This window comes from Gymnogyps californianus, chromosome 2 (genome assembly GCF_018139145.2).
Source record: "Gymnogyps californianus isolate 813 chromosome 2, ASM1813914v2, whole genome shotgun sequence".
NCBI classification, from domain to species: domain Eukaryota; kingdom Metazoa; phylum Chordata; class Aves; order Accipitriformes; family Cathartidae; genus Gymnogyps; species Gymnogyps californianus.
In genome coordinates this window covers 103802057-103812833 of record NC_059472.1, presented here as the reverse complement: position 1 = coordinate 103812833, position 10777 = coordinate 103802057, and the positions used below count along the sequence as shown (strand labels likewise).

The window sequence follows — 10777 nt, the reverse complement described above, 5'->3', positions numbered from 1 at the left end:
GTTCTCTGTTCTTCTCTGGTTACAGTTCCCCTTGCACAACTGTAAATTTCTGAATATTAGAATAAATAGATTTATTTGCTTTCAGGGTTGTAACTTTATTGGCCATAATTTCAATGAGTTTCACGTTCTTGTGGAAAGAGTTCCCCCATTAAACTAGGTCCTCTAGAGAATACCCTGTCCTGGTCGTTGTGCACTGAAGGCTGCTCTTTGAACTCCACTATCATTATTTTGCATCCCTCTTCCTTCCTGACCTTAGACCTTAACAGACATCATCACTTTGTGATTATTTTTATCCAGATCACTCAAAAAAAAAAAAGAAGAAATTTTATTTAAACACAGAAACCATAATTTTATTGGAAATAATCAACAGAACTGCAAGAAGTTTTAACTCAGTGCTGCACTATGTATATTTTGTTATTACAAAACTGCTCTCTGGTTGGAAGTCCTACAACTGCAGCAGCTTGAAAGCTGCTTAACAGAATGTCACAAATAGCATTTTTGTCTTTCTTACATACCTTGTGCTAGCAAACCTCCCCACGTGTGGCAAACCTATTAGTTTGAAAGAGGAAGTGGTAAACGGGCTCTACAAAACTAATCTTTCAGTATCTGTGGCAGTCTTTTTTTTGCTATTGGCAGCCTCCATTTTAAAGGGAGTGGCTTTTCAACTTCATTTCAGTTTATCAGTAGGCTGAATTAGAGTTTTGCCATCATCCGCCTCCAATTTGTTTACCTCTTCCTGTAATTCATCCTCCAGCTCATAGTCCAAGACTGATTCTGTGTTATCATCCCAGTAGTCAGCTTCGTATTTGTCCAGTAAGTATTTCTGTGGTGTAATGTCATCATCAGGAGGATTCCTTGTTTTTTTCTTTTTCATTTTCTTTTTAATCTTAGAAAGCTGCTGCTCCTGCTCTTCTGTCCAGGCAATGCTTTCTATATCTCTTGACACTTTCAGTCTTTTGTAGTCCATTATCTGCTTATTCAGCAGTTCATGATCAATACCAAAAAGATTAGACCGCATGGGTGAATCTGAAGATTGAGTTGCTGAAGAGAACAGTTTACTGTGGAAAGGAAAACAAATGTTGTGGGTTTTCTTCCCCGTGTATATTTTAAGGGGCAATGCTAATTGTGACAACTTGAGTAACACAGAAATAAACTAGAGGTTTCAGTTTGACTTTATTAATGCACTATGTTCAGCATTGTCCTCCCTATGTTAAGAAGGAAGAGATACCACTGTACTATGTGTCCAAGGACAGGCTGCGTACAAGCCTGTCAGCGTGTCAACAGATTTAATGGGAGGAAGCCAATAAAGCAACTACATTCCAGATGAAACTGCTTGTTTCTGGGACAAGGTGTGCATAGGTAACAGAGTGAGCGCTGGACCTGGGAGCCCCAAGGAAGTTAGACTTCTCCCAGCTCTTCCAAGAAGTGAGAAGCAGCAGCCTGTGCCCAAAGCATGTCACACAGACGTATGAATGACAGCACATGGCACCTTAAGCTGGACTTAAGTATTTCCACAAGACACAGAGGAAGATGTTAGGTGCCCTGTGGGAAAGTCTGTCATAACAATTATTTCCCCCAAGAAGCTATTTCTGATTTGCAGCTGATGAACCGTTCTGTGAGACGTTAAGGCACAAAAGGCATTTCCACCAACAGACTGCAGCACAGAAGTGCAAGGCTGTTGGCTTTGAGAGCATCCAGTCCACAGAATCATTATTCCAATAGATTGTTCCATCCTATCCCTCAACAGCCAAAAAGCCCTCACAGAAGAATGCTAAATTAACTTACTTTTTGTTAACTTCGGGAGATTTGTCAGTAAACTTGTAACTCATGTATAACAAACCAAACTTCTATCAGAAAAAAAGTGGCCAAGTAGAGGAGTACTGGTAAATGTAGAGCTTTCATCCTCATGAGAAAATTACCAGCAAGAAACAAATATTACTGCTGCAAAGCATTTTTTTAAATTTAATTATCACAAACACATTGAGTCTTGAATTCTTAGAAATTCTAAGAATATTTCCCTCATAAAAGTAAAGATACTAATACCAGAACAAGTATTGGGTCTGCAAGTAACAAGTCTGATGACTATGTCACTCAGAGTATAGACATCAAACACAGCTGACTTCTAAGACTGTGTCCTGATATCACCTTATGGGCTAGTTGCCTCTGAAAGTGTATACACTATGCTGTTAAAAGTGACAATTCAGTCATTCTTCACAGCTTAACAGAGGTCCACTTACATATAAAAAATAGACTTTCCCTTTCCATATTTGCAAACCTGTGGTCTGCAGCAAGGTACCTGTGCACAAGAACCAACGACAAAATAGCCTATGAAAATGTGTCTGTGCTAAAATATGAAAGTAAACCAGAGCATATATAATAAGAAATATTTTCCCTTGATTTTAATAAATGGGTGTAACTTTGGTAAAGAAAGCTTAAGCCACAAAATAAAATGCTGTCCTCTACATTTAATTTCTGGGATGATTACATATTAGTTTTGTCCTAGGCTATTCTGTAGCCTCTTCTGTCAATAAAAGGGCCCAACTAATCTCTTTAAAAGCTGAGATGCCTTTTTGCTAAGGTCTTCCAAAAAGTCTCTCTCTTCTACTTTCTATTTCCTCAGAACACCATTTGCTGAACTCTGAGATGACAACAATGTACACATCTAATTAAAATAGACTTTCTGTCCTGTCAAATAATACCCAAGTTAAGCTGGCCAACAGAGATGAAAACAGACACTTGTACAATTCTGATTCAAAAAACCCACCTAGAATCATTTTGAGATAATGTTTCTTCTTCTTCTGGAGGTCCAAAATCAGCAATTGACAATAATTCCTCAATCTGTAAACACATGAAGACAATACATATTAAAGGTCCTGTATTAAATTTACTTTGTTCACACCTACACAAAAAACAGAGAAGTATCTAACAGCAAATATTTTACTTTCTACATGTTTGGAGTATTTAGCAAAAACATTTCAAAATAGCCTTTTCCTCCATTTACATGGAACTGCTTATACTTCTTGCCTGGGAAGTGTGTGTCAAATAGCATAACTGCTCCAGGGATTCCTACAAAGTTTTTTTTGCCTGACGTACATTCTGAACAGTTGGCTAGGGATTGTGTGACATATATAATTTTTGTTTTATTTGGTCTTACTTCAGTCTTGCAAATCCTTTTTCATAACAACCTTACGCTAAGATTTTTTTTCACTTCTTCCCCCTTTCTGCAAGTTTGTATTTCTATTACACGTAAATATTGAGTTCCCAACTCCCTTTTAACATGGCACCTAACCAGTAAATGCTACAAATTTAGTATATTCAGTGCTTATAGACTGTACCTAATTGTGAAAATTTTACCTCATTTGAAATTTTTATTCCTACTTTACATTACTTCCCTTCTAATTCAGCGTATTATTCTAGGAGTTGAATTGGATGGTCCTTCCGTGTCTTCCAATACTTAAAAATCAGGTTCAGCTACATTATTTCAAGCCCTGTTATTCAAATCTGTGGATTACATAAATGCGATGAGCTGCAAAGTGTGAAAAGATGATCCATCTAAATGCTTCCCAATGCCATTCACTGACAGGAGCTATACTAGGAGGGTTTTTACTTGTCTTGTGTGGTTAACTTTCTTTGTGCCTATGCACTGAACTTGAAGGTAAGGTAGTCCAGGGGTTTTCTTCTCCAAAAAGAGTAAGTGGTCATTTAACAAAGTTTGAGAAACAGTGATTAATGGAACAGGTTCCACAGTAACAGACCTGAAAGGCAGAACCTGCAGGAGTAGATATTTGTAGCTCCATTTAGGTAGAGTAATAGTAATGACAAAGTGCTTCCATAATTGCTCCTTACTTGTTGTGTAGAATTTCTTGTGTTGACTAGGGGGAGCATAATAACAAATATAAACAGCTTTCAGAAGTGTTTAGTTCATTTCTATTCTTGTGCTTTTTGTTGATGCTAATGCAGGTGAAAAACATTTGTGCTGTGGATCAGTATATTGGCATGAAACTCAGAATTTTTCTGACCACAGGAAGTTCAAGCAGTTCACTGCGTTTCTAGAGAGTCTGAAGTTCTTGTTATCCCTTCCAGCTCTGCTAATACACACCACATGAGCCCACAAGTCACCAACAGTAATTGGTTGTAATAGTAACACATCTAAGAATAAGGCACTTGAGGGCACAGAAATGTGAACATGCTCTTTTCAACTAATGTTCTTTCCATTCACATCAACAGCTTGAGGAGACATTTTTCATGAAATTCCACTCATTGGTGTCATCCTTCTCTTCTAGAAATCTCACTATTTAAGAGATCTCACTTCACAGACCCAGTGACAGCAAATTCCTAGAAAACATCATTATTCTAGCAATATTTCAACTAGTTAAACCTATCAACACCTTGACGGAAAATGTGAAATAGTAAAGATAATTTTAAAAGTGGGAAAAAAAAAATAGTATGAGTGAGCTTACATCCTCTATGCAAAGATCTGCACTTCCCTAGAAACATTTTAACAATTCACAGATGGAAAAAGGTTGGGGTAAAAAAAAATTTAAAATCACTGATTAGATTCAATGGTATTTTAAAAACACATAACATTTAAAATATGGAAGACAGCTCCTCAGACCTCGTTTCTATAATCAGGTATACCAGGCAACAGACAACTGCCTACCCTATATTATTCCTTAAAATTGTAATTTCATTTTTTCAGATTTCTTTACTGGCCTAATGATCTGGCCTACAAGGTTCTCTGAAACTCTCACTTCAGAAATGTTAATAGTAGCATCAAAAAAAGTTCATGAGGCGATAGCTACAAGGATTCTTTTACATTGTATATAAGCACCAGTCTTATTCAAGATTCTTTGCTAAAATGCTTTGGAACATGAAGACAAAAGGGTATAGACAAAGACTGATTTTTAATGTGGATTGGTAGAGCAACCGAATTATCAGCTCTCTCCATATTCCTAAGCATTAGGGTACGCTAAGCCACCATGTTTGCATATCATTATATTTGTATATTGAGTCAAAGATTACAATTACCTCTTTTACAGCTGCAGCTTCTTTGTCTTTTACAAATACTATTGGGGGTACATTTCCTAGAATCTGCTGACTCATCAGAAGATACCTGGCAAAAATACAGCATTCACCAGTATGAGTAACAGTACAGCACCTCCAGGACAGACAAAATATGTTAAATTAATTCAGCAGTACCGCAAATTTAAAGATATGGTTTGCAAAACTTACAGTCTGATGGGTATCCATTCAGGTTAGTGCTAAGCAATACATCACTGCAGAATCCCAACTCTGAATGTATAACATACAAAAACTACTAGCTGCAGATCCCACTGAGTATTGATGATATTAGATTTGTCTCCTATATGCACAGGCTGGCGCAGGTCTTGCCCGACTTAATTTGGCTTCCTTATCCCCACTGTAGGGGTAAGTGCAGTGGGATATAGAGCCCTCACAGCAGGGCAAGACAACTAGTCCTACATGCTAGCTGCAGGAAGGACTGACAGGGCTCCCCTTCTTCCTAGCCAGCAACATTCCTTCTCAAAGGCTGGAAGCTGTCAGGAGTAGAAGAGAGCATTGTGCTGGAGCAGGAATTACACAGCCTAGGGAAACAGGGGGAAAGGAGATGGCTCTACAAGTATGCTTCAGTGCCACCTTCCCCATGGGGTGAAGTCCTGATCCTCCACCAGACTGGCTGTATAGCAGAGGGTAAACCAAGGAAAGAGGGAGAGACAAAAATCTCTATGATATCCTGAAAACTCACTGGACCCTCTGCCAAAAATGGGTAAAAGCATCGCAATACACAGTAGCATCCCGACTTTTTTTTTTTTTTTTGGTATCAGTACTGTGAAAAATTTCTGTAATATCAGTCATCCCTTCCAAAGGTCCAAATTGTCCCAAGCGATCAGAATTGCCCAGTGAATCTGTAAGGAGATACTTGTAATTGCCAGTCCTCTTGTGCAGCATCATATTCTGGCCTACTGTCATGCACAGCATGTCCAGCCCACCATCACTAGCTCTATGAAGTGAAACGTCATCCAGACTCGTCTGTCTTCCTGCTCAGCCCAGTCCAATCCTAGGGAAGCACAGAAGCCAAATAAGCCAGCTGTGCTCCAGCAGGAGAATACACAGCTAGTCTGACACAGCCATCCTTCCCTGTGAGGCTCATCACAGGAGATGCTCTGACTCCAAATATCTAAAAACCTAAAGCATCCTAACAGGTCAGATATAGATTGTTAGAAATACTTAAGAAATGGTACATGGCTATGAATTTATGAAGTGGTCTAACTGTTTATCCTATAGCAGTACCGTATACGTGGAGCACTCTTCCGCAGTACACTTTCAACATAACTTTCTTTCTCCATCGTAGCAGCAGGATTCCAGTACACACGACATGCTGAAAAGTTTGATGCCAGGGACACCTGCAAAAAGACAAACGTTTCTTTAAAATTATATATACACACACACTTCATATACAACAAAGTCTCTAATTCATGAATAAGCATACAGTGACCCAAACTGGATATGCAAATTCTTAGGACAATCTCTTCTTCCATCTCTGCTCTTAAGAACCGTAATTACATGGTGCCTTTATAGAGGTAGAGTTTAGCACCAAATAAGATTTACATTCAGTACCTGAAAGGACTTTTTTGATTTAGGCAAGTCACTGCCTAATCTCCTCTTCAACTGAAATTAAACAGGGAAGTCTGTCAACACCTGTATGTTACTGACAGTGCTTCATTTAGTCAATGCGATGGTGCTACCATCACAAATAGTCCAGAATGACAATTTATGGCATGCTGTTTTGGAATACAGTTGAAAGTGTAAGTTTCTGCTAAAGAAGGACCTGTGACACTGCCTGGCTTGTCATCACCCAGAGTTTGGTTTTGATATTGACAGAAAAGAGGATGCTTTCCATGCCACTGTAATCTAAGAGTCTCTCCAGCTCTAAAGCCTGCTGGGAACCTCCAGTGCCTGAAACTCTAGCTCACTAACAGATAATATTCATAGCTGTCATGCATGCAATTGAAAACGCATGGTGTGCAGGGGCCGAAGAACACATGAGATAAGACTGACAATCTTCCTGAAGAATAAACTTCTGAAACACAAATTGGATTCTGAAAGATTTCTATAACTGTCATTCATCGCATCTAGCAGCGTCTTACAGTACAGGTTCTCACTATGAGAGTACACTCAGCAAACTTCTAATAACCTATCTGGCTCAACCGAAGGAAGGAGCCAAGGAAGAGGGAGGAGAAAGCATGAACTACCCATTGGAAGGCAGAGTTCAGAGGTCATCTAGTCCAGAAACCAACTCTTCAAATATGTGTCTACATACATCAGCAGGAAAAGAGAACTCCATCAGAGTATTCCCAGGAGTGAAAACTGCATCACAGTCTGCTGTTGACAGTGCTACTCTTTCCTAGGGCAGAATGGATTGTCCCCAAAAACCCAGGCAGATACTGATTTTTTCCACCACCAAATAACTCCTCCCTCGGGAAACCCACCACTCATTAAGAAAATCCACCATGATCATTAACCAGCTGTTTCTACTGCAGGATCAGCCCTCCCCATCTCCCACACTGAGTCTAATGTAAGCACATAAACAATCCTATCTAACACAAGCTATTTCTTCATCATCACGAGTAATGTTATCGAGTGGATAAAAGTTTGATGTATCAGGCCTGAAGCATGATTTTTATCTGTATTACTATTATGTAATTTTAACTTTTGACACCGAAAAAACCAAATGCTGATGGATTGCAGAAAGCCTACTAGAAGATTTCTTTTGATAACAGAACTAACGATATCAGACCAGAATCAGCTCAAGAGTAAATCAGGACTGAGTCTCAGCCACGTCCCAGTGCAGCACGAACACTAAGCACTACGCAGTTATAATAAAATCTGTACTCTGTTTGGAAGAAGGCTGTTTCTTTTCCTCTCTTATGTTATAAGTTGTTTCATTTACAGCAATGCCTCCTAAAAGTGCTGTGGCTTGCGTACCCCAGCCAGTATTCTTATGTGCAGACATGCCAGCTGATTTAGACAAGCAATCCTCAAAGCCCTGGAGAGAGAGAAATTCTATATGTGCAGTATCCTTCATATAGTGCCAAAAGATTCATCTTGCCCATGTAATTTTAATCACTTGCCTGAGGACAGAATGAATTCAACTGGCAAAAACATCTGTATCAATCATAAATGACAAACCCCTTGTCACAGTGCAGCTATGAGGTGCAATTTTTTTTCCATACTTCTAACCAACAAAGCTAAGTCCATCAAGCTTTTAAGCCAAACATTGGTATCACTTAATCTTAACAAAACAGCAAATGTAGAAGAAAAAACTACTGGCAACAACCAAGAATGTGGAGACTGACTTAGTTCCTGAACCAGAGCTTTAACATCCCTTTCAAACCCACGAATTATGACAACACTAGCTACAATTAGGTACAAATTCCAATTCCTTCTGGAGCCTTGCTTGCCAATGCCATTTTCTTAGGCTTGCCTTTTTTTTGAACTAAGCTCACGCCCCACTTACTTAGATCTTCTGCCTGTGTAAGGATGCTGGTGAGGGACACAAGGAGGTATCAACTCTCACACAGCCACACGAAGAAAAGACTCTTGGAAAGACACACTTATGTTGGTAAAACCAGGCTTCTCCTTCTGAAAGGGCAAGGCAAATAGTACATGTCTGAGTAACAGAGAAAAAAAGTCATACCAGGAGAATCACCATTTAGTTGGCCTAAGTTGCATTTGCATTATAGTGGCAAAGGTCTACTAAGCCAGGTACAACAGTGGCAAAGTTCTCCTAGTGTGCAAGGTGAATCCAGAGCCTCATCTTGCTGTGCTCTGCCACATGAGAAGGAATGCAGTAAAACTCCTCCTGCACACACATCACAACACCCAGGGAAGCTCCTTTGGCGCGCCATGCCGACCTCAAGGTGTAGTCAGAGCGGCTCAACACAAGCTGTAGCTTTGGCACTTGCCTTGCAGATTTCCAGCTTGAGATCATAAAGTTCTTGATTAACTTCACAGGTAGTCATCATCTGTACCACAGCTTTATGAATAAGACTATTCAAGACTCTGCAGCGTATGTTATCTTCTTTCCTAGTTTTTGTCTGGTCATCTTTCATTACAGAGGCCAAATTGGATGGTTTATACATCTTTAAAAAAGAAAACCAACACATTAAGCAGTAGTTACAAACTTGTATTAGGCAATCATACACAGTCTTGTGCACTCTACTAAGTATGCTCTTAGAATGCCATTATTGCAGCTGTGATGGCTTTACATAGGTCTTATGTATCAGGTGTTTCAATAAAGAATATTTCTGTTCACAAAATCTTTGACCTTCAGATATTACTGTCAAGGTTTCTTAGTTTCTTTATTATTTTATAAGCTCATAAGCTCACGTTATACAGCTCAATAAATCAGTTTTCTAAAATACAGCATGTATTAACTGAAAAGCATTGCTTGCTTGAAAAACAAACATAAAAACTTGTTTTCCGTAAACCTAAGCTGTTATACAGAAGTTTTAATCTGGATCAGTTCTCTGCTATGGGCTCAGGAGCACGCAAGAAAGCATTGGTGCTGGCGCGGATGAAAGATCAGCACAGAAGAGGAAACAGCCACGGAGAGCCAAACGGCTTCTCTCAACAGCAATCCTGGCGTGTCACAGTGAAACTGGAGCCCTAGGGTTCATTCACAAAATTCTGCTATTTCTCCACCAGAAAATGTTTTTCCCAAAGTTAGACACAATGGCAGAAGCACAAGTTTGTTCCTCCTGGCACAGATAAAACACAGCACCTTAAAAGCTTGCACTTACCATTTTAGATCCCAGGGTAGGGCTGTCATACCAAAACTTCTTTCTTTTGGAAAAAGGAAAGGAAATCAGCTTTATCTTTCAGCAGCTCAGAGAAACAACGGGTTCCCTGTGTAATTAAAATGCCACCCGCCTGAAGGCACATGACAACACCCAGGTTTTCACGCCTGCAAGCAATTTTCCCCACGGCGGTTACGGGCTAGGGAGCGGTGCGGGGAGCAATGCTTCCCATCCACGGCTGAAGCTGCACGTGGAAGGGGGGGGAAGAACACCCCTAAGGTTTCTTTAGAGATCGGTGTAACTTGACACAATACCGAAGCACCGTTATCAGAGCCCCACGGGCACCGGAGGTGCTGCTCGAAGGCCACTCGGGGTGGGCTGCTGTCCCCCGTGCTACCGGGAACACGGGAGCGCCCCGAGCCCCACAACCCCTCTCACACAACTTCGCCCAGCGCCCGCCAACCACCCCGCCAGGGCTGGGCTCGGCTTGGCTCGGCCCGGCCCGGCCCGGCCCAGCGGTGCGGGCGCAGACGGGGTACGGTACCGCCTGCGTGCAGCACGCTCGCCAGGCCGCAGGCAGCCCCGCCTGCCCACACCGGCGGAGGCTGGGCAGGCCCCGCAGCCCGCCCGGCTCCGGCCGCCTCACCCCGCAGCGACACCCAGCCCGGCGGGAGGGCCCGCTGCCCGCCAGCCCCCCGGCCCGGCCCGGCCCGGCCCAGCCGGCGCCCCCGCACCTACTTCTTTTTGCGGAGCATTTTCTTCAGCAGGTCCCTGGAGCCGCCCAGGGCGGCGGAGCTGCGCAGCGCCCGGCACCACCGCGGCACCACCGCCGCCGCCCGGGCACCCCACATGCTGCCACAGCGGCCCGGCTCGGCCCGGCCCGGCCGGCGGCGTGGAGCTCTCCGCGGCGGCGGCGACTCCCGCGGTGCCGGCTCCCCCTCGCGGCGCGGCGGCCCGGG

General features: G+C 42.0%; 1 protein-coding gene across 1 annotated transcript; it reads right to left on the bottom strand.

The window, feature by feature from the left end:
* Positions 1 to 333: 333 nt before the first annotated feature.
* On the bottom strand, positions 334 to 10669 carry RBFA (ribosome binding factor A). Its single transcript, XM_050892109.1, has 7 exons — positions 10557 to 10669; positions 9822 to 9864; positions 8985 to 9161; positions 6310 to 6422; positions 5029 to 5113; positions 2765 to 2838; positions 334 to 1058 (listed from the first exon to the last, which is right to left on the bottom strand). Exons 1-7 carry the CDS (start codon positions 10667 to 10669, stop codon positions 668 to 670), a joined length of 996 nt encoding a protein of 331 aa, XP_050748066.1. The 3' UTR covers positions 334 to 667.
* Between the last annotated feature and the right edge of the window lie 108 nt (positions 10670 to 10777).

Excerpts from the sequence above, each read along its gene's own strand:
- RBFA (XM_050892109.1), bottom strand. The coding sequence starts at position 10,669 with ATGTGGGGTGCCCGGGCGGCGGCGGTGGTGCCGCGGTGGTGCCGGGCG. Across the intron at positions 6,423-8,984 it reads TCAAGCTGGAAATCTGCAAG|GTGTCCCTGGCATCAAACTT; the intron begins GCAAGTGCCAAA and ends GTCTTTTTGCAG. Across the intron at positions 5,114-6,309 it reads AAGAGTGCTCCACGTATACG|GTATCTTCTGATGAGTCAGC; the intron begins GTACTGCTATAG and ends TATTTTTGCCAG.